This window comes from Zalophus californianus, chromosome 2 (assembly GCF_009762305.2).
Source record: "Zalophus californianus isolate mZalCal1 chromosome 2, mZalCal1.pri.v2, whole genome shotgun sequence".
In the NCBI taxonomy this organism is placed as follows: domain Eukaryota; kingdom Metazoa; phylum Chordata; class Mammalia; order Carnivora; family Otariidae; genus Zalophus; species Zalophus californianus.
In genome coordinates this window covers 32,165,143-32,188,811 of record NC_045596.1, presented here as the reverse complement: position 1 = coordinate 32,188,811, position 23,669 = coordinate 32,165,143, and the positions used below count along the sequence as shown (strand labels likewise).

General features: G+C 37.2%; 1 protein-coding gene across 12 annotated transcripts in view; it reads left to right on the top strand.

The window, feature by feature from the left end:
* TMEM156 (transmembrane protein 156) overlaps nucleotides 1–23,669 on the top strand; it is a 59,250-nt gene that overhangs the window by 13,244 nt on the left and 22,337 nt on the right. For 6 of the 12 annotated variants that reach the window (XM_027599737.2, XM_027599734.2, XM_027599739.2 and 3 more), the window contains one exon: nucleotides 22,477–22,746. In XM_027599737.2, the coding sequence (XP_027455538.2) occupies nucleotides 22,477–22,746 (270 nt within the window). Of the gene's footprint in view, nucleotides 1–14,883; nucleotides 15,072–19,106; nucleotides 19,162–20,968; nucleotides 21,049–21,686; nucleotides 21,789–22,476; nucleotides 22,747–23,669 lie in introns of those variants that run through there. The other 6 variants (XM_027599741.2, XM_027599742.2, XM_027599744.2 and 3 more) reach the window with 6 other exon arrangements.

Below are 23,669 nucleotides of genomic sequence, written 5' to 3'. Positions count from 1 at the left end.
TACAAGTGTCTTACTGATCATTCGTGGCAATGCCAGACAGGAATAGCAGACATGAAAACACCTGAAACCTAATTTTATCTAGCTGTTCCACTTCCTCACTTACATTTTAAGAACCGAACTGACATAAACCGTGTTTACCAGCTTTCATTTCCCCCTTGCATTTCACACTTTCTGATGGAAATGATAGTATAATGGGCAGTGAACTTTAAGAAAACAATGGATAAAGCAACTTGACTTAGGAACTAGAGGATAAATCCCGAAGTGTATGAGCCTCTGTACACCTTACTTCTGTCTGTATGATAAAGAACAGTGTTAGCAAGGGTCACTGCAACTAATTTGCCTGAGAGTGTTATCTTTGTTCTTAAAAATGGGCACTTTATTTCCCTCTTATTGACTGGCTCATTGATAGAAAGTTAATCAGCGATGTCTACCGCCTCCGGGGCGGCCCTGGGGCGCCCCTGTCCCCGGACCAATTGCTTCCAAAAGGCGATTCGGAGGAGCTGGAGGAGGAAGACGGAGCTAGAGGAGCTAGAGGAGACCCTGCCGGGGAGACTGTGGGCGCTGCCGGAGATGTTCCCACAGAGGGTCCGGTCCGCAGCTGGAGCCACTTTTGATCTCTCCCTCTTTGTGGCTCCGAAAATGTACAGGCTTTCCAGGGCAGCCTTGTATGGCTTGGGACCACTTCCTTCATTTCATGATCCTGGTTCTTCTTGTTCTCTTCGAGACTGGGAAGCTGCCCCTGGAGCCGCAGCGGCAGAAACTTCTAGGGCCTAACCCAGGGCGCTCAAGAGGAACGCTCAAGAAGCGCGCTACCTTCGCTTTTGGGAAAGATCTAGATCGCCACTGCTCTGTGACTGGTCTTGGTGGGACAAATTTGAAAATTCAGTAGTGTTTGAACTGCTGATTATTGGGATTCTCTCTCTCTCTCTCTCTCTCTTTTTTTTTTTTTTTTTGGTGGAGGATTCTCCCCAAAGTCTCACGGAGACTTCCAACTTGCAACTGTGTCCTCCGCCCTGTCTCATTTCTTCTGTCCTCGCTCTGATACCAGAGAGCAGCAATGCGGATGGTTAGGCCAGCCCTGGCCATCCCACGCCTTTCCCTAAATCGCTCATGACCGGCAGATCTCACAATCCCACTGTGGCACAGGAACTGATGCCACTGGGAAGGATACACCGCTGACCATTTTTGTTTTTAAGCATGGAGATGTTGCACACACTATGAAATCCGTAATGCATTACAGCCGTAGTGTTAAGCAGACGCTGTGAATTGCTATGTTGGAAAGGAGGGAGGGCCGGACAGCAGTTTCATCCATAGGATGGGGACTGCGGAGGACAGAGCAGGAGCTCATTTCCTCTGCTCGTTTTGGCTATGAGAGACCTGTGTGTCTGTCTAAAAAAGAAAAAATGTAAGCGCTCACTTTTTTGTATTTAAATATTAAAAACAATGCCAATGGAAAAAAGAAAAAAGAAAGAAAGTTGATCAGTAATCCCCAATAAGGTCTTTAAAGATTTATTTGTTTATTTGAGAGAGGAGAGAAAGAGAGAGAGAATTTTAAGCAGACTCCCTGCTTAATGGGAGCCCGCCCCGGGGCTTGATTTCATGACCCTCAGATCATGACCTGAGACAAAATCAAGAGTCGGATGCTTAACCGACTGAGCACCCAGGTGCCCCTAAAATTTCTTTAAAAACGTAATAAATACTTACACATGTACCAGGTACTATACCAAGTACTTTTACATATAACTCATTTTGATGCATTAAATATTTCAACTCCTTCATGGTGAAACATCATTCTCAAGAGAGACTTTTCCGAAAATATTCAGAGAGAAGGAATAAAACTAGATGGATACATTTACTTTGTTGTAACATTTTATATCTTATGGAGTTTTCTGGATCTTTGTAGATGAGAATGACTACTTATTGACATAATGTTTGCATGTATATTTCACATACTAGGTGTTGGCAAAAAAAAAAAAAAAAGATACTGCTGGCTATGTTTTCCACTGCTTTGGCAGAACTGGTTTTAGTCTCTCCTCTATTAGGTTCTATACCACCAACCCTTGCTTGGAATGCTTTCTATCAGCTTGTCTCATTGCATTGGTAGATAAATGCTCTCTCTGTATATCTTTTTTGTTTTTATAGAAAAAACAACTTTCTTTAGTAAGAAGGTAATATATCTTACCCCTATACTGCTCTGTTTCTTTTCCCCATAGCACTTATACCCTATATAACTCATTTATTGTGTATACTTTTTGTTGTCTGATTTCTCCAAATAGAATGTAAGCTCGATGAAAAGGAGGTTCTTGTTTATTTTGGTCATATTTTAAGCACTTAGGACAGAACTTGTCACATGAGGAGGCACTCACTGAGTATTTGTTGACTGAGTGAATTTTCTGAGTCATATGGTAAAGAAATAAAAGGGAAACATTCTTAAAGGAAGCACTTCTTAGCTGATCCTCACAACCACCTTCTGATTTAGGCTGACCAGGCATCTTACATTTTGAAACAAAATTTTGCTGCTCACCTAGAATTTTTAGGGTTCTGGGATTGAGCCCTTCCTCTAGCTCCTTGCTCAGTAGGGTGCCTGCTTATCTCTCTGCCCCTCCCACGCTTGTGCTCTTTCTCTCGCTTTCTCTCTCTCCCTCATCAAATAAATAAAATCTTAAAAAAAAAAACAACAAAGTTCTTTCCCAAATGTACTATGAATAAATCCATATCCTGTCCAGACTCCCCTGTTCCTTATCTGGTTAACACCATGAATATATCATTCATTTGCAACATGATATATTTTTACCCCTTCCCACTCAATATTACTAGGGAAGCTTCAATTATTGAACCCAAAATATAAATAAAATTATTTGAATTTTTGCTATTGAAATTGATACTCTGTTAGTCTATGCCAGTTGTTAAAGAGGCACACCTGTGACCAAAGGAAAACAATGTAAGTTAACGAATATATCTGTAAATTAGGTGGCCAAGCCATAAGCTTTTTTCTCTCCTGGTAGCTAATATATATATTTTTAAAGATCTAATCTTATGTTTATTTTTTTATTAACATATAAGATATTATTTGTTTCAGGGGTAGAGGTCTGTGATTCCACAGTCTTGCACAATTCACAGCGCTCACCATAGCACATACCCTCCCCAATGTCCATCACCCAGCTTCCCCATCCCTCCCACCCCTCACCACTCCAGCAACCCTCAGTTTGTTTTCTGAGATTAAGAGTCTCTTATGGTTTGTCTCCCTCTCTGGCTTCATCTTGTTTCATTTTTCCCTCCCTTCCCCTATGATCCTCTGTCTTGTTTCTCAAATTCCTCGTATCAGTGAGGTCATATGATAATTGTCTTTCTCTGACTGACTTATTTCACTTAGCATCATACCCTCTAGTTTCATCCACGTCGTTGCAAATGACAAGATTTCATTTTTTGATGGCTGCATAATATTCCATTGTGTATATATAACACATCTTCTTTATCCATTCATCTGTTGATGGACATCTGGGCTCTTTCCATAGTTTGGCTATTGTGGACATTGCTGCTATAAACGGGGTGCACGTGCCCCTTCGGATCACTACATTTGTATCTTTGGGGTAAATACCCAGTAGTTCAATTGCTGGGTCATAGGGTAGCTCTATTTTCAACTTTTTGAGGAACCTCCATACTGTTTTCCAGAGTGGCTGCACCAGCTTGCATTCCCACCAGCAGTGTAGGAGGGTTCCCCTTTCTCTGCATTCTCGCCAACATCTGTCGTTTCCTGACTTGTTAATTTTAGCCATTCTGACTGGTGTGAGTGTGGAGGGGACTGCGGAGGACAGAGCAGGAGCTCATTTCCTCTGCACATTTTGGCTATGAGAGACCTGTGTGTGTGAGGTGGTAACTCATTGAGGTTTTGACTTGTATTTCCCTGATGCTGAGCGATGTTGAGCACTTACTTTTTCATGTGTATGTTGGCCATTTGCATGTCTTCTTTGCAGAAATGTCTGTTCATGTCTTTGGCAGCTAATATTTTTAAATTGCTGAATTATGATACAGAATATCCAATAATGATGAAAGATATTTAGAAACCATTGGCTGTGTTTTGTTTAGTTTGGCTATTATTTTTTACAGGCACAACTTACAATAAAATACAAAGATCTTAAGTGTTCGGTTTTATAAATTTTGACAATTGTCTGTGCCTCTGTAATTACAGCACCATACAAAATAAAGATTTTCATCACTCCCAGAAAGATTCCTTTTGCTCTTTTCTGTCAAATCTCCTCCTCTCCCCAAGGCAACGTTCTGACCTATGTCACCATAGCTTAGTTTTATCCCTTTTTATATTTTATATAGATGAAACCATCACACGGTGTCTATTTTTGGTCCAGCTTTTTACCTTAGCATAATGTTTTTGAAATTCATCCATGTTTATGAAGTTCATCCGTAGCTCCTTTCTACTTATTGCTAAATGATCCATCATATAAATACATCACATTTGTCCCTTTGGCCACTGGGTTGTTTCCAGATTTTGGCCATTATAAATATCCTGTTATGAACATTCTTGTACAACTCTTTGTATGAAAATATGCTTTCATTTCTATCAGGTAACTATCTTGTAGTAAAATAACTTAATTTTATAAGAAACTGCCAAATGCATTGCCAAAGTGGTTGTTTCCAGTGGTAAAAATTTCTTACTTTCTTCAGTTTACATTCCATATACTGAAGCATTAACACTTAGAATATATATTTTCTGAAATAATCTATGCTTCTTCCCAAAGTTCCTTGACAGCTCATTAACAGAGAAATAGCCTAGGTGTTGGGAAAATATGACTTGACATATAGTAGTTTCTGGAGCTCCTATTGCCTGTCAAACAATGAAGATTTTACTGTAAATTCTCACTTATTTTTGAAGGTCAACAGAGAGTTGAGACTTCTGTTTTTGTAGTCATAGCTTGAAAAACACTTATGGCACAAAATATCTAAAAATGTGAGACGAAACATTAAAGACAACAGCAACAGAATACATAGTTGAAGTAGTAAGAAAATAAGAAAATTCCTCAAAGGTAGAAAATGATTAGAAATTACAAATTCAGATTGGTAGTGAGAGTAAGCAGGTTGGTGACCTGAGGAACATCTACCAATTCCTGGTGGCCTAGAATCTCAGTTTCATGGGTCACACATAGGGGGACAGAAGCCAAAGCTTAAGACTGGGACACAGAATGTGACGTGCTCTGCAAAGGAGTAAGGAGTAATCTAGGAAAAAACGTGCTGGCTGTGAGGAAATTTGTCTGTCTACATCTAGGCCCTGGAGAGAACAAGGAAAAAATTTCCCTTGAGAGTCTGTGAACATGAACTGGCCATTACTTGGATATTAACACTCATTGCCTGTGAAGTGTGAAAAGCCCAATCCAAGAATTAATTTTTGTTTTAGTTTTTTTTTTTCTTGGATAAATTTGACATATGACATTGTGTAAATTTAAGGTGTGCCGCATGTTACTTTGATACAATTATATATTTGTAATATGTTTGCCATTGTAACAATATTTATCACATCACATACTTAGAAATATTACTATCTATAATCAATATACTATACATTAGATATCTATGGCTTGTTTAGTACTTAATTAATTATAAATTTGTACTTTAAACACCATCAATCTTGTCCCCCCATCTTCATCCCCTGATAACAACTGTTTTACTCTTTATTTATGCATTTGATTTTTAATTTTTTTAATCTTTTTTATTTAAATTCCAGTTAACATACAGTGTAATATTAGTTTCAGGTGTACAATATAGTGATTCAGCATTTCCATACAACACCTGTGCTCATCACAAGTGCCCTCTTCCAACCCCATCACCTATTTAACACACTCCCCCACCACCTCCCCTCCAGTAACCATCAGTCTGTTCTCCATAGTTAAGAGTCTGTTTCTTGATTTGCCTCTCTCTCTTCTTTTTCCCCTTTATGTTCATTTGTTCTTTTTTTTTTTTAAAGATTTATTTATTTATTTATTTTAGAGAGAGAGAGAGCATGCTTGGTGGAGAGGGGCAGAGGGAAAGAGAGAATCTCAAGCAGCCTCCCTGTAGAGCCCAGAGCCCCATGCCAGGCTCCGTCTCAGGATTCTGAGATCCTGACCCAAGCCCAAGTCAAGATTTGGGCCCTTCACTGACTGAGCCAGCCAGGCACCCCCATTTGTTTTCTTTCTTAAATTCCACATATGAGTGAAATCATAAGGTATTTGTCTTTCTCTGACTGACTTACTTCACTTAGCATAATGTTCTATAGCTCCATCCATATCGTTGCAAATGGCAAGATTTCATTCTTTTTTATGGCTGAGTAATAGTCCATTGTGTATATATCCCACCTCTTCTTTATCCATTCATCCCTTGATGGACACTTGGGCTGTTTCCATAATTTGGCTGTTGTAGATAATGCTGCTATAAACACCAGAATGCATGTATCCCTTTGAATTGGCGCTTTTGTATTCTTTGGGGTAATACTCAGCGGTGCAATTGCTGGATCATAGGGTAGTTCTATTATTAACTTTTTGAGGAAACTCCATACTGTTTTCCAGAGTGGCTGTACCAGTTTGCATTCCCACCAACAGTACAAGAGGGTTCCCCTTTCTCCACATCCTTGCCAACACCTGTTGTTTCTTGTGTTGATTTTAGTCATTCTGACAGGTGTGAGATGATATCTCATTGTAGTTTTGATTTGCGTTTCCCTGATGATCTGTGATATCGAACATCTTTCCGTGTGTCTGTTGGCCCTCTGTATGTCTTCTGCCCACTTTTTAATTGGATTAATCATCTTTTGGGTGTTGAGTTTTAATTTTGTTAAATATTTCCTTTACTCTGCAGAAGATTTTATTCTGATGAAGTCCCAATAATATATATATATATATATTTTTGCTTTTTGTTTCCCTTGCCTCAGGAGACATATCTAGAAAGAAATTGCTATAGCTGATGTCAAAGAGGTTACTGCCTCAAGGACTTTTATGGTCTCATGTTTCACATTTAGGTCTTTAATCCATTTTGTGTATGGTATAAGAAAGTGGTCCAATTTCATTCTTTTGCATGTTGCTGTCCAGTTTTCCCAACACAATTTGTTGAAGAGCCTATCTTTTTCCCATTGGATATTCTAGCCTGCTGTGTCAAAATAAATTGACCATATAGGTGTAGGTTCGTTTCTGGGTTTTCTATTCTGTTCTACTGATCTATGTGTCTATTTTTGTGCCAGTACCATACCATCTTGATCACTGCAGCTTTGTAATATACCTTGAAGTCTGGAATTTTGATGCCTCCAGCTCTGCTTTTCTTTTTTAAGGTTGTTTTGGCTATTTGGGGTCTTTTGTGGTTCCATACAAATTTTAGGATTGTTTGTTCTAGTTCTGTGAAAAATGCTGTTGGTATTTAGATAGGGATTGCATTATATGTGTAGATTACTTTGGGTAGGATAGACATTTTAACAATATTTATTCTTTTAATCCATAAGTATGAAATGTCTTGTGCATCATTTCTTTGTGTCATCTTCAATTTCTTTCATCAGTGTTTGATGGTTTTCAGAGTACAGGTCTTTCACCTCTTGGGATAGGTTTATTCCTAGGTATCTTACTGGTTTTGGTGCAATAGTAAGTGGAATTAATTCCTTAATTTCTCTTTCTGCTGCTTCATTATTGGTGTATCGAAATCAACAGGTTTCTGTATGTTGATTTTATATCCTGTGACTTTACTGAATTTGTTTATCTGTTCTAGCAATTTTTTGGAGTCTTTCAGGATTTTATATATAGTATTGTGTCCTCTGCAAATAGTGGAACTTTTATTTCTTCTTTACCGATTTGGGTGTCTTTTATTTCTTTTTCTTGTCTGATTGCTGTGGCTAGGACTTTCAGTACTATGTTAAATAAAAGTGGTGAGAGTGGACATCCTTCTCTTGTTCCTGAACTTAGGGGAAAGCCTCTCGGTTTTTCTCCATAAAGGATGAAGTTAGCTGTGGGTTCTGTTTTGTCTTTATTATGTTGAGGTCTGTTCACTCTAAACCTACTTTGTTGAGGATTTTTTTCATGAATGGATATTGTACTTTGTCAGATGCTTTTTCTGCATCTCTTGAAATGATCATATGGTTCTTATCCTTTCTCTTATTGATGTGATGCATCACACTGATTGATTTGGGAACACTGAACCACCCTAGCAACCCAGGAAAAATCCCACTTGATCATGGTGATTTTTTAAAAGTGTACTGTTGGATTTGGTTTGCTAGTTTTATTGAGAATTTTTGCATCCACATTCATCAGGGATATTGGCTTGTAGTTCTTTTTTTTAGAGGAGTCTTAATCTGGTTTTGGTATCAGGGTAATGCTGGCCTCATAGAATGAATTTAAAAGTTATCCTTCCGTTTCTATTTTTTGGAATAGTTTGAGAAGAATAGGTATTAACTCTTCTTAAAATGCTTAGTAGAATTCACCTGTGAAGCCATCTGGCCCTGGACTTTTGTTCGTTGGGAGTTTTTTGATTACTGATTCAACTTCTTTGCTGGTTATCAATCTGTTCAAGTTTTCTATTTCTTCCTGTTTCAGTTTTGGTAATTTATATGTTTCTGGGAATTTATCAATTTCTTCCAGGTTGTCCCATTTGTTGGCATATTGTTTTTCATAATATTTTCTTATAATTGTATTTCTGTGGTGTTTGTTGTTATTTCTCCTCTCTCATTTGTGATTTTTTATTTGTGTCCTTTCTCTTTTCTTTTTGATAAGTCTGGCTTTGATAAGAACAGAGCAACAATCGGTTGTATTGTTTTTTTAGTTTCTGTATCATTTATCTCTGGCTTTAGGCTTTGTTTGTTGTTCTTTTTCTAGCTCCTTTAGGTCTAAGGTTAAGTTATTTGTGATTTTTTCTTGTTTCCTAAAGTAGACCTGTATTGCTATATACTTAACTCTTAGGACTGCTTGTGCTGCATCTCAAAGGTTTTGGATCATTGTATTTTCATTTTTATTTGTTTTCATGTATTCTTAAAATTTCTTCTTTTTTTAATTTAAATTTTGCTTAATTAACATACAGTGCAATATTAGTTTCTGGAGTAGAATTCAGTGATTCATCACTTACATACAACATCCAGTGCTCATCATTAATTTCTTCTTTGATTTCCTGGTTGACCCATTCATTGTTTAGTAGCATGTTGTTTAACCTCCATGTATTTGTGGTCTTCCCAAATGTTTTCTTTTGGGTGACTTCTAGTTTCAAAGCGTTGTGGTCAGAAAAGATGCATGGTATGATTTCAATCCTTTTGTATTTGTTGAGGCCTGTTTTGTGACCTAATATGTCATCTATTCTGGAGAATGTTCCATGTGCCCTTGAAAAGAATGTGAATTCTGCTGTTTTATGATGGAATGTTCTGAATATATCTGTTAAATCCATCTGATCCATTTAAAGTCAATTTTTCTTTGTTTATTTTCTGTTTAGATGATCTGTCCATTGATGTAAGTGGGGTGTTAAAGTCCCCTACTATTACTGTATTATTATTGATTATTCCTTTATGTTTGTTATTAACTATTTTATATATTTGGATGCTCCCATGTTGCATGCATATTTACAATTGTTAGATCTTTTTGTTGGATTGTCCCCTTCATTACAATATAGTGCTGTTCTTTACTCTTGTTACAAGTCTTTGTTTTTAAGTCTAGTTTGTCCAATATAAGTACTGTTACTCCATCTTCCTTTTGACATCCATTTGCATCCATCCCCCTCACTTTCAATCTGCAGGTGTCTTTAGTTCTAAAATGAGTCTCTTGTAGGCAGCATATAGATGGCTTGTTTTTTTTTTTGTTGTTTAGTTTTGTTTTTACCCATTCTGACACCCTATGTCTTTTGATTGGAGTGTTTGACATCTATTTGCATGATAAATGTTTCTCCATCCCCTTCACTTTCAATCTGCATGTGTCTTTAGTTCTAAAATGCATCTCTTGTAGGCAGCATATAGATGGGTCTTGTTTTTTTTTTTAATTTTTAAGTCTACCAGAATGTTTAATCAATGACACATATGGTGTCCATATATCTTATTTTGGGCTTTAAAAAAAAACTGCCTGAATAAAGCATCCCATAGAATTTTTACCCCCCTTGATCATATATATTTTTTTAATTGAAATTGTTATTTTGAGATAATTTTAGATTCACACAGAATTGTAAGAAGTAATACAGAGATATCCCCTATACTTTTTTTTTTTTTTTTTTAGTGTTTTGATGTAGTGTTCCATGATTCATTGTTTGCGTATAACACCCAGTGCAACACGCGCCCTCCTTATTACCCAGCACTGGGCTAACCCATCCCCCAAACCCCCTCCCCGGTCTTGTATTTTTTTTTTTTATCCATTCTGACACCATATGTCTTTTGATTGGAGCATTTAGTCCATTTACATTCAAAGTAATTATTGATAGATATGTATTTATTGCCATTTTATTACTTGTTTTGTGGTTGATTCTGGAGATTTTCTCTGATCCTTTCTTGTCACTTTTGGGCTCTCCTTTGCACTCAAAGAGTCCTCTTCAGTATTTCTTGCAGGGCTGGTTTAGTGGTCACAAACTCCTTTAGTTTTTGTCTGTCTGGGAAACTCTCTATCTCGCCTTTTTATTCTGAATGATAGTTTTGTTGGATAGAGTATTCTTGGTTGCAGGTTTTTCCCGTTCAGCACTTTGAGTATATCATGCCACTCTCTTCTGGCTTGCCAAGTTTCTGTTGATAAATCTCCAGCTAGCTTTATGGGTCTTCTCTTGTAAATTAGGGACTCCTTCTGTCTTGCTGCTTTTAAGATTGTTTCTTTATCACTATATTTTGCAAATTTAATTATGTCTTGGCGTTGGCCTGCTTTTGTTGGTTTTTTAAAAAGATTTTATTTATTGATTTGAGAGTGAGAGCCCATGCACAAGTGGGGGTGGTGAGGGGCCAGCGGGAGAGGGAAAGCAGACTCACAGGGCTCAATCCCAGGACCTTGAGATCATGACCTGAGCCAAAAGCAGATGCTTGCTTAATCAACTAAGTCACCCAGGCACCCCCCTTTTGTTGATTTTAATGGGAGTTCTTTGTGCCCCTGGATCTGGATGTCTGTTTCCTTCCCCAGATTAGGAAAGTTTTCAGCTATTATTTTCTCCAATAAATTTTCTGCCCCCTTTTCTCTTTTTCTTTTGCGACTCCTATAATACGAATGTTACTATGTTTGATGGAGTCACTGAGTTCCCTAAGTCTATTCTCGTGTTGCATAATTCTTTTTCTCTTTTGTTTAGCTCCATTACTTTCCACTATTTTGTCTTCTAGGTCACTGATTCATTCCTCTGCTTCCTCCAGCCTGCTGTTCATTGCATCAAGCCTGTTTCCAATCTTGTTTATTGCATTCTTCATCTCTGATTGATTCTTTCTTAACTCTTTTATCTCTGTGGTAAGGGTCTCACTGATGTCTTCTATTTTTTTTCTCAAGCCCAGTGAATATACTTAGGATTGTTGCTTTAAATTCTCCATCAGGCATGTTACTTTTATATCTGTTTCACTTAGTTCTCTGGCTGTGGCCTTATCTTGTTTTCATTTGGGATAAATTCCTCTGTCGTGGCATTTTGCCTAAGTTTCTGCCTTCTGTGTGTTTTAAAAGCCAGTATGTTTCCTGCTCCTGGAAGTAATGGCTATATGAAGAAGAGGTCATGTAGTGTCCAGGGCTTGATCCTTCAGGGAATGTCTCTGATGTGCACTGCATGTGGCCTGCTATTGTGTTTCGGTTGCTCTATTCTGCAGGCTAGTCATCTGCAGAGGCTCTCCTTGCCTGCTGTGTGCAGTGTTTGGTCCTTGGCCTGAATGTAGCAAATTTTAACAAGGTGTGCTCTGATCTGCTTGTGAAATGAGACCTGATATCACTTCCACCAGAACTGAGACCCTGCAGAACTCTCAGGTTAGGAGATGTGGTGTGAGTAAGAGTTTGTGCTGGTCTTCCCAGTGAGGGGCTCACTGAGCTGGGACTGAGGCAGGCTTGACTGAGAAGGGCAGTCTAGCCGGAGAGCAGGTGTGTGGGGCTTGATGTCAGCAAGATAGGCAGCTAGTGTCAGTGCTGCGTTGCCTCCTGCTGGTGGCTCTGTGTCTATCCTGAGGGGCGGGGAAGGGAAATTGCACCAGCCAGCTCCTTTGTTCCCTGAGAGGAGTCTTCATGAGCACTGCCTCTCAGGGACATGCTCTGAGAAGAGCAAATAATCTCCCCACTGTGTGCCTCAGGCGCTCTTCAGACTGCTATTTCCATGCTATCTGCTCCCCCTGCCCCCAGGTTGTTTGCCTGCCTTCTCTCCAGGAGCAGGGCAGTGTCCTCCAGGTTCTATCTTAGCCAAGCCTACTGACCTTTCAAACTCCAGGCTTTAAACCCTCCTGGTTGCAAGAACTCACGGAATTCAGCCCCTCTCATTTTCCAAGCCCAGCACTTTGGGGAATCATTCTCCTTGTACATTCCCCTGTGTGCTCCCCCCTCTCTCTCGCCCTTCTCTATGACCATGGCTTCTTCCCCTCCACAGCACCCACGATCCATTTCTCCCCTAAGTCATGTCTCTGCCTCTTCTCTCCCTTTAGTTGTGGAGTTTGTTCTGTCAGTCTTCAGGTTGATTTCTGGGATAATAGGATGATTTGATAGTTATCTAGTTGTGTTCATGGGATGAGACAAGCCTAGAGTCCTCCTACTCTGCTGTCATCTTCCCTTTCTTCCATTTGACTTTTTTAGATTTCACATATAAATGATCTCATATGGTAATTGTCTCTATCTTATCTCACTTAGTATAATGTGCTCAAGTGCATTCATGTTGTTACAAATAGCAGGATATTCTCCTTTCTCATAAGTAAATAATATTCCATTGTATATGTAACACATCTTCTTTATTCATTCACCCATTGATGGGCACTTGGGTTGTTTCCATATCTTGGCTATTATGAATAATACTGTGATAAACATGGGAATGCAGATATCTCTGGGAGCTCCTGTTTTCATTTCCCTTGGATATCTACCCAGAAGTGGGATTGTTGAATGATATGGTCTATTTTTAATTTTTGAGGATCCTTCACAGGGGATAGACTAATTCACATGCCAACAGTATATAAGGGTTCCTTTTTTTTTTTTTTTTAACCACACTGAGAAATTTAATTTAAGGTGGTTTTTAGATAATGTGCTATTAGACACCAAGCAGAGTTAAACACCAATTCTCTCTGGGGGAAAACATCTTCAAATCAGATCTCAAATAATTTCCTAAACAAAATTCTAAGGAACATGAGTTGCTATCAAAAATCATAAAACACAAAGACTTAATAGACAAGAGTCAACAGAGACAAAAAAGCAGAATCAGATCTTTAAAGAATCCAGATTGGGGTTATGAGATATACAATATAAAGTAAGTATTTAGTTTGTTTCAATAAAAATGGTATCAAAAAGTATAAGTCAGAGACAAGACTATTAAAAATAATCAGGCAGATTTATGGATCACTATATTATACACCTGAAACTAATATAACACTGTATGTTAACTATACTGGAATTTAAAATTAAATTAAATTAAATTAAATTTAGTTTAAAAAATATAATCACATAGGGGCACCTGGATGGCTCAGTCGGTTAAGTGTCTGCCTTTGGCTTAGGTCATGATCCCAGGGGCCTGGGGTTGAGCCCTGCATTGGGCTCCCTGCTCAGCTGGGAGCCCACTTCTCCCTTTCCCTCTCTCTGCTGTCCCCCAACCCCTGCTTGTGCTCTCTCCCTCTCTCTCTGTCAAATAAATAAATAAAATCTTTAAAAAGAATGTGTAATCAGGTAGATTTGAAAAAGAATAAACTCAAAATTCTAATTATGAAAATATAATAACATGACATAGAAACACAAGGAATGGAATAAACGGATCAGACACAATTGAATAGTGAATTAAGGAATGGGAATATAGATCTGAATAAATTAATGAGAATACAGCACAGAGAGCCAGAGAAAGAGAAAATATGAAACAGAGGTTAAGAGACATAGAGAACAGAGGGAGAGATCTCTAACTGAGGCTACCAAAGGAGAGAAGAGATAGAATGGGGAAAAGACAATGTTTGAATCCTCAGATTCAGGAAACCTAACAAGTCCCAAAGAGAATAAATACAAAATTCCATAGAACATGAAAACTAAAGAGCTCTTAAAAATAGCCAGAGATAAAGACTGATTGTCTTCAAAGGAACCAGAATTAGCCTGGCAGCTCATTTCTTGAAAGAAACAATGAAATTCAGAGGCCAGTGGAAAAATGCCTGCAAAGTACTGAGGTAAAATTAATGTCAAGCTGGAATTGACGAGTTGTACATTTTCTCATGAGTGAAAACAGAGAGTTTACAATCAGCAGATTTTCAGTGAAGGAATTTATAGAGAATTAACTTAAGGAGAAAAACTATGATCTTAGAAGGGAGGCCAGAGATGCAAGAAATGGCCGGGAAAAGACCCTTAATAATTATAAGCATGTGGATATATCTAAATAAATCTTGAAAAGATTAACTGCATAAAACAAAAGTAACTACTCAATTGTGTGTCAATGATAAAACAAGAAAGAGCTAAAATGCTGTACAAAAATAGCATTCCCTTCAGAAGCAGTAGGTGAGAATCCATTCCGTTGTCTTTTCCAGCTTCTGGAAGCTGCCTGCATGCCCCAGTTTGTCTTCCTTCCATCTTCAAAGCCAGCAATGGCCTGTTGAGTCTTTGTCACGTTGTGTTACCTGACACAGATTCTTTTGCCTCCCTCTTCCACACTTGTGATTATATAAGGCCCTTGGATAATCTAGGATAATTTCCCTATTTAAAAATTTTTTTTAAAGATTTGTTTATTTATTTTCGAGAGAGGAGGGAGGAACAGGGGGAGAAGGAGAGAGAATCCGTAAGCAGACTCCCCGATGAGTGTGGAACCCGACACAGGGCTGGACCCCAGGACCCTGAGATCATGACCTGAGCCGAAATCAAGAGTCAGCCGCTTAACCGACTGAGCCACCCAGGCGCCCCGATAGTTTCCCTATTTTAAGATAAGTGCAGCAGCTTACTTTCATTCCATCTTCTGCGTTAGTTTCTCTTTGGCAGGTAATGTAACATATTCACAGGTTCTGGGAATTAGGATATGGCTATTATTCTGTCTATTAAAAGTGAATAATCAAAAAATGAAAAATGGGCAGGCACTAGTAGTAATGTTAGAACTGGAAAAGGACAAAGTAGAAATTTCAAATGTAATAAGAGATTATTATGAATAACTTTAAGTCAATAAATTTAAAACATTAAGGACATATTTATAGAAAAATATCACTTACCCAAACCTACTTAGGAAGAAATGGAAAGCTGAAGAGTTGTATAACAATTAAAGAAGTTGAGCCAATGGTTTCATACTCCCTGAAAGAAATACTAGGTTTCAATAATTTTATACGCGTGTTCTGCCAAACTTTCAAGAAACAAATTAAATAGATAAATGCAATTTTATAATAAACCTTTTCAGAAGATAGAAACAGGAACATTGGGGCACCTGGGTGGCTCATTCGGTTAAGCATCTGCCTTTGGCTCAGGTCATGATCCCAGGGTCCTGGGAGACTGCTTCTCTCTTTCTTCCCCGCTCATGTTCTCTGTTGCTGTCTCTGTCTCTCTCTTTTCAAATAAATAAATAAAATCCTTAAAAAAATGGGAATATTTTCCAATTTATTTTTTAAGGCTAGTTTATCTTGGTACCCTAACCTTACAGGCCAATCTCAGATAAAAAAATTTGGGCGGTACCTGGGCGGCTCAGTTAGTTAAGTGTCCAACTCTTGATTTCAGCTCAGTTCTTGATCTCAGGGTCGTGAATCCAAGCCCTTACCAAAGTAGGAATAGAAGAGAACTTCCTTAAAGTGATACAGGTCCTCCAAAAATGATTATATGAAATATTATTCTCAGTGATGAGACATTCTAAGTATTCTTAAGATTGAGAGCAAGCAAGGATGACCTCTCTCAACATGTCTATTCATTGTGGTCCTGGGGGTCCTGGCAGTGCAATAAGAAAAGTAAAAGAAATGGGACACCTGGGTGGCTCAGTCAGTTAGGTGTCTGACTTTTGGTTCTGGCTTAGGTCATGATCTCAGGGTTGTGAGGTCAAACCCCACTTCAGGCTCTGCACTCCGTGGGAAGTCTGTTCAGGATTCTTTTCCCTCCCACTCCCTCCCCCTCTGTTCCTCCCTCTGCTTGCACACATGTATGCTCTTTCTCTCTCTCAAATAAATAAAATCTTAAAAAAAAGTACATGAAATTAATGTATAAGGATTGGAAATCAAGAAATAAAGTTTTTATTATTTACAGTTGCTATGCCTATCTGCATAGAAAGCCTGAAAGATTTATAAGAAATAAAAGTTAATAAGGAAGTTTATAAAGTGACAAAGAATAAAATTGATATTCAAAAGTTAATTGTATTTCCATATATCACTAACAAATTGAAAACATATTCCTTAAAAGATCCTGTTGGCACTAGCAACGAAAGGTAAGGTACCTAGGAGGAAATCTAACAAAAGATATATGAGACCATCATGGAGAGAATTTGGAAATTTCATTGAAAGATATCAAAGAAGACCCATATAAATAGATAAAGAAAGGAAGAAAAAAGTGAGAGGAGGAACTCAGTATCTTATCTTTCTTCTCCAGGGGATTTCAAGATTCAAGTCAGAGTCATAACTAGGTTTTTCACTGAACTTAACAAGCTGATTCTAAAATTTACTGGAAAGAGTAAAGGGCCAAGAATAGCTAAGACACTCCTAAAGGAACAAGTGAGGGGGCTTTTCTTATCAGATATAAAGGCTTTTTACAAAGCAAAAGCAATTAAATCAGTATAATATCTTTGCCAAGATAGAAAAATGGACTGATAGAACAAAATTGAGATCCCAGAAACACACTCATATATCTATGGATACTTGATATATGGCAGAGGCATCTTTCTAAGTAGTGAGGAAAACATAAACTACCCAATAAATGCTAGGGCAATTGATTATCATGTGTGGAAAAATTAATGTGGCTTCCTACCCCACACTGTACCCAATTCCGGATAGATGAAGAACATACATGGGGGCGTCTGGGTGGCCCAGTCAGTTAAGCATCTGACTCTTGATTTTGGCTCAGGTCATGATCTCAGGATCATGAGATGGAGCCCTGTATTGGGCTCTGGGCTGGGTGTGGAGCCTGCTTAAGATTCTCTCTCTCCCTCTGCCCCTCACCACTCACATTCTCTCTCTCTCTCTCTAAAAAAAAAAAAAAAAAAACATAAATGTAAAAGGCAAAACTTTAAAACTTTTAGAAAATCTTTTTAACTTTAAGGGAGACAGATTTCTTAAATAAGGCACAAAGCACAAATTGTAAAGAAATGATTGATAGCTTTGCTGCATTCAAATTAAGAGCTTCTTTTAACTAAGAGGTCATAAAGAAAATGAATTGATAAGGTATAATCTATGAGAAGATATCTTGATAAAATAATTAAAGAATTTCTTGGGACACCTGGGTGACTCAGTTGGTTAAGTGCCTAACTCCCGGTTTCGGCTCAGGTCATAATCTCAGTGTTGTGAGATCAAGCCCTGTGTCAGCTTCTGTGTTCAGTCCTGGAGTCTGGTTGAGATTCTCTGCTTTTCTGCTTCCCTCTGCCCCTCCCTGCTCCTGTACACACAGGCGTGCTCTCTCTCTTTAATAAATAAATAAAATGTTTTTTAAAAAATTAAGAAAATAAAGAACTTCTTAAAATTTTAAACAGAAAAATTAAAGAACTCCTAAACAGTAATAAGAAAAAGACAAACAGGGGCACCTGGGTGGCTCAGTTGGTTCAGTGGCAGGTCATGATCTCAGGGCCCTGGGATCGAGCTCTGCATCTGATCTCTGCTCAGCAGGGAGTCTGCTTCTCCCTCTCCCTCTGTGCTGCCTCTCCCTCTCTCGCTATCAAATAACTAAAATATTTAAAAAAAAAAAAAAAGAAAGAAAAAGACAACCTAATAGAAAAAATGGAAAAGTAGAAAAAAAAAAAGAAAATACATTTTTAAACCATACTAAGATTCTATTTAACACCCATTGAATTGGCAAAACTTGAAAAGCCTTGGCCAAGATGTATGTCATTGGGAACTTTTATACATCACATGTAAGAGTATTAATTAGTACAATCACTTCATATAATGATTTGACATTTTCTTGAAAAATCAAAGATGGGGATGCCTGGGTGGCTCAGATGGTTAGGCATCTGTCTTTGGCTCAAGTCATGATCCCAGGGTCCTGGGATCCAGCCCCGCATCGGGCTCCCTGCTCGGCGGGAGGCCTGCTTCTCCCTCTCCCGCTCCCCCTGCTTGTGTTCCCTCTCTCGCTGTGTCTCTCTCTGTCAAATAAATAAATAAAATCTTTTAAAAAAAAATCAAAGATGCACATACTGAATACCCAGCAATTTTACTCAGTGTGTATACTAGAGAAATTTCTGTATTTTTGTACCAGCAGATACATTTATGAATATTCATAGTAGCATTATTCAAAAATACAATTTATTGAGATAAAATTTACATATAATAAAATACTCTCATTTTAAGTATATAGTTCAAGGTTTGACAAATGTTTACACAAATGTGACTAGATAACCACAACCAAGATATAAAAATTTCCAACACCCCCAAAGGTCCCTCTTTCTCCTCTGTATAAGGACCCTTCTCCCACTATCAATATACTTTTCTATTTTCTAGGATTTCATATAAATGGAATAATGAACTATGTAATCATTTGTATCTGGCTTCTTTCCCTTGACATAATGCACTTGAGATTCATTTTGTACATGTTGTTTGGATCAGTATTTTCTTGCTTTTTGTAGCTGAGTAGTATTCTGTTATATAGATATGTCAGGAATTGCTTTAATATTCACTAGTTTTGGGCTTTTGGATTGTTTCCAGTTCTTGGCTATTACAAATAAAAAAGCTGCCATGAAAAAACATGTACAGGTATTTCGATTTTTCTATTTTTTTTAAGATTTTATTTATTTATCTGACAGAGAGAGACACAGCGAGAGAGGGAACACAAGCAGGGGGAGTGGGAGAGGGAGAAGCAGGCCTCCCGCCGAGCAGGGAGCCCGATGCGGGGCTCGATCCCAGGACCCTGGGATCATGACCCGAGCCGAAAGCAGAAGCCTAACGACCGAGCCACCCAGGTGCCCCTATTTCGATTTTTCTTGTGTAAATTCCTAGGAGTAGAATTATTGGGTTATATACTAAGGGTATATTTAACACATAAGAAATATAAATCTGTTTTCCAAAGTGGTTGCACTATTTTACATTCCCACCAGCAATGTATGAGGGCTATGGTTCATAGCAGCATTATTCATAACAGCAAAAATAGAAACAACCCAAATGTTTACTGTCAGAAGAATGAATAAATTGTGGTTTATTCGTTCAAAAGAATACCACAGACAATTAAATTAACCATAGCTATACGCAGCAACATGACTAAAACATTAAAAAAGGCTAGTCATAGATGAATACATAAAGTATATTACCTGTATATATATACGTGTCTAAAGCATGCTAAATGAAACAATGTTATTTAGAAATATATACATTTTGGAAAGACTTTAAGATAAAGCAAAGGAGTGATAAACACAAAATTCATGATAGTGGTTAACCTCTGGGAAAGGGTATGTAGGGATGGAAAGGGATAGGGTGCTTGCAGATATTGGTAATATTGGTAATATTGGTATTGGTAGTATTGATATTGGTAATATTGATATCATTAATTTGCACAATAGATACATGGTGTTTATTATTCTTTAACTGACACCAACATTTTACATATGTTTATATATGATAAAGTTTTATAATAGAAGTTAAAAAAGAAAATAACGATAGTTGATGTTTCTTTAGTCTTACTCTCTGGTTTTCTTAAAAAAAAAAAGATTGACTTGAGCATTTGTCCTATATTGTAATATATTTTCCTAATTCTATTTAGTATTCTGTACACTTATGCTGGGAGATTGCAGTTATAGTACGGGAAGAATTCTGGAATGCATTTCTATCCATGGGAGTAAGAATTTAGATATCTGACTCCCAACAATATTAATAGCAGTAATTAAATTCATATATCCTTGTTTATAGAGATGAGAATATAGCTCACCTGATAACAAAAATGGTTGAATAGAATTCATTATTTCTTAAAATTATACCAGGGAAGGATATATCTTCTATTTATTTCCTTTCCAATTGAATTATTTAAAACTAAGGTTTAAAAGCCATCATAAAATGACCTCATTTTATATAAGGGATACAAATATAAAGGATATATCATTAGTTCTAGAAAGCCTGGATGGTCACTTATTGGATAAGAGGACAGTAATACAGACAGGAAAAACTTCTCTCTCTCTATTTCCCTATCTTGGTTGTATCATAGGATTACAAGTTCAAGAAATGGAAAATTTTATAAGATCAAAAATGCCAGTGAGTAAAATGGAAACATGGCAAGAAATGTTTTTGTGTGTTTTGGTAGTGTAAAAAAACCATAGGTTATAGAGTTCCATCAGATGGTAAATTTCTATGTCCTTCCTGACATTATTACCAAAGACAGTTGTTTTAAAAATTAGTTATAATTTGATCACAACTTTGTCTATAAATATATTAAGACATAAAATTGTGGGTTTGAGTAAAATACCATCTTCTCTCCCAAAAAAACCTTTATAGCGACTCAAGTATGAAATGTGTTTATCGCTGGAAATCACATGTGAATTATTACAGAAACAACTTCAGATGTAGAGGGCTGGTAATAAGCCTCTAATTTTATTAAATAAAAATATAATCATCAGCAATGAGACACTTATGGAATTACTATTAAAGTACAAATTCCACAAATAAAAAAATCTTTAATATCAATCAATTGCCTGGTTTTCTCTTAAGATTGAACTAAGTTCTATGACTAAGAGTGATCGTAAGAACTAAAGTGATTCTTTCATTGTGCTCCACATTATTTAGAAAAACTACAAAACTTATTTTGCCCTGTATGATTACACAAGAAATGGTAAAGAAAGCCACATAAAGGTACAATTGAGCATGTAAGTTATTTTCTCATACTAGCAAATGATTGTCAGACTAGGGATACCTGAGAGAAAGGTTACCTATTCCTTAAATGATATTACTGCTAAATAGGGATTCTCAATTTTTATACAGTGAGCTTTAATTACTTGTATGAATTGAACCACAGATAATCCTACCCTAAATGAAGGGTATGGGATTTGAATTATTAATTTTCGCTTTGGAATGTAGGTTCAAATATTTTTAAAAAGATTTATTTATTTATTTGAGAGACAGAGAGCGTGAGCATGAGTGGGGGGAGGGGCAGAAGGAGGGAATCTTCAAGCAGACTCTGCACTGAGTGTGGAGCCCAATGCAGGGCTCGATCCCCCGACCTGAGCAGAAACCACGAGTCGGTCGCTTAACCGACTGAGCCACCCAGGCATCCCTACAGGTTTTATTTTTAAATAATATACATTTGTACACACTTCAAAAGTGTTCTCATATGTACTATACCACCTGATGCTATGATAACTGTATGAGGTTAGCAGGATCTAGAGTTACTATCTCTATTTTGCTGATGAGAAAACAAGACTTACAGAGATAAAGTAAATTGTCCAAGTATCTTGCCTGATGACAGATATAGCAGTAGAGTCCTTATCTTTTATTTTGAATGCAGTGTTCTTCCTTTTGTATCATCATTTCCATACCTGATGTTTGTCTTCAGACAAAAATAAAAATTATGATGTCATCCAGTTAAATTTCATCTTTGGAGGTTCAGGTAGGTTGAATGATGGCTACCAAAGATATCCTGTGCTAAAGCCTGGAACTTGTACCTGTTACCTTACAAGGAAAAAAGGTCTCTACAGGTGTGGTCAACTTCAGGATCTTGAGATGGGGAAATACTGCATTACCCAGGTGGAACCTAAATCCAATCACAAGTGTCTTATATAAGATGGTTATAAGAGAGAGGCAGAGAGAGATGACACAGAAGAGTAGAAGATAGAGACACAGAGGAGAAGGGAATGTAACCAGAAAGTCAGAGATTAGAGTGATGTGGCCACAAGCCAAGGAATACCAACAGCCAGCAAAAGTTGGAAGAGGGGCAAGGAACAGAGTCTTCTCTGGAGCCTTCCAAGGGATGGTGGTCATGCAAACATCTAGATTTCAGACCAGCTAAATTGGTGTTGAACTTTGGCCTCTAGGACTTTCTCAGGAGAGAATGGTGAAAATGTTAGGGTTTCCAAGAACACCTCTAGTTCTCTTCTCTGAAAATTAATAGGGAATGTTTACAAATCTTTAAAAGAAATATTTAAATGAAGATGTTGTTAATTCATATAAAAACAATCTTGTCACTGACAAGCTGAAATATACTGTATCCACCTAAGAAAAACTGAGAACTTATTGTGTATTTATTGGAATGACAAAACCTCAGAATATAATAGTAAATAATTTTTTTTCCTTTATAGGAAATATATTGGAGCTATCATGTCTGGAAGTGTGTTTGCAACCTAATTTCAACTATTCACTCCGCTCTTTAAATTTTTCTTTTGTGACTTTTCTGAAACCAGTAAGAGAATCTCAGACTATTATGGGCATCTTTCTAAATCACTCCAACTTTCAAAACTTCACCAGGATTTGCCAAGGCATCACAAGTGAATTGAAAATGTGCTCCTCATGTTTAGCTTGTGAGTCCAAAAAAAGTCTGGATTTTATTTCTCAGGAACAAACATCAAAAGGTAAATGTAAAGTGATAATAAAGTTTATCAAGAATAAATTATCTTAGTATGTTAAAAAAGTAATAATATATTCCAATTTAAAATCCAAAGGTATCAAAACCCTCAGCAAGTGTGGTTTTTGATGAGTGACTTGTAGGGCTTTGGGATATTACTTATTCTTGGTTTACTTTATCAAAAAAAAATATCTGCTTTTGAAATACATCAAAATGCCACCATAATTTATGTACATTCGATGGTTAAAGGAGTAGTTAGCAAGCTCTCTTCAAAGGTATTGAATTTTTAAAAAGTAAAAAAGTAAAATCAAAGTTGGATTTTCCAAGAAATCACTGAATTTTTGACACATTTGTACCTTCTCCTGCCTAACATGTATCCACTGTATTTGAATTGCCTTTTTGCTTGTCTAAATGTCCGCTCAATGTTGGGGACTTTGTCTTTGTTCACCATATTTCTAGATCTTAGCATAATGCCTGACATCAGGCGCTCAATATATATTTCTTTAATGAATAAACAAATGAAAGAATAACTATGTATTATGTGTAATGTGTAACTGAATCTTGCATCTATTTTGAGATCAATATATATTATTTAATTAAATCAAATCAACTTGCATCATTGAGAAATTAAATAACTCATTTGTAGTCAGAAAATACACTAGTGGCCTCAGGCCCAAGCATCAGATTTATTATTTATAACCCATTCGGTGAGATTGCTTCCTGTATCACACCATATTGGCATCTTTCCCCGTTCTTTGAGAATGGGAATGAGATTACTTGGCATTGACTTTGGATGAAATATAAAAGATCTATCTTTTTCTGGGTTCTTACTTAAGTAGTGCTGTAGCTGTTGCAGGGTTCTGGGTCAAATTCACCAGAAAGCAAGTTGGGGAAATACCTTTATGGTGCTAGAGAACTAGGAAGTGTTTT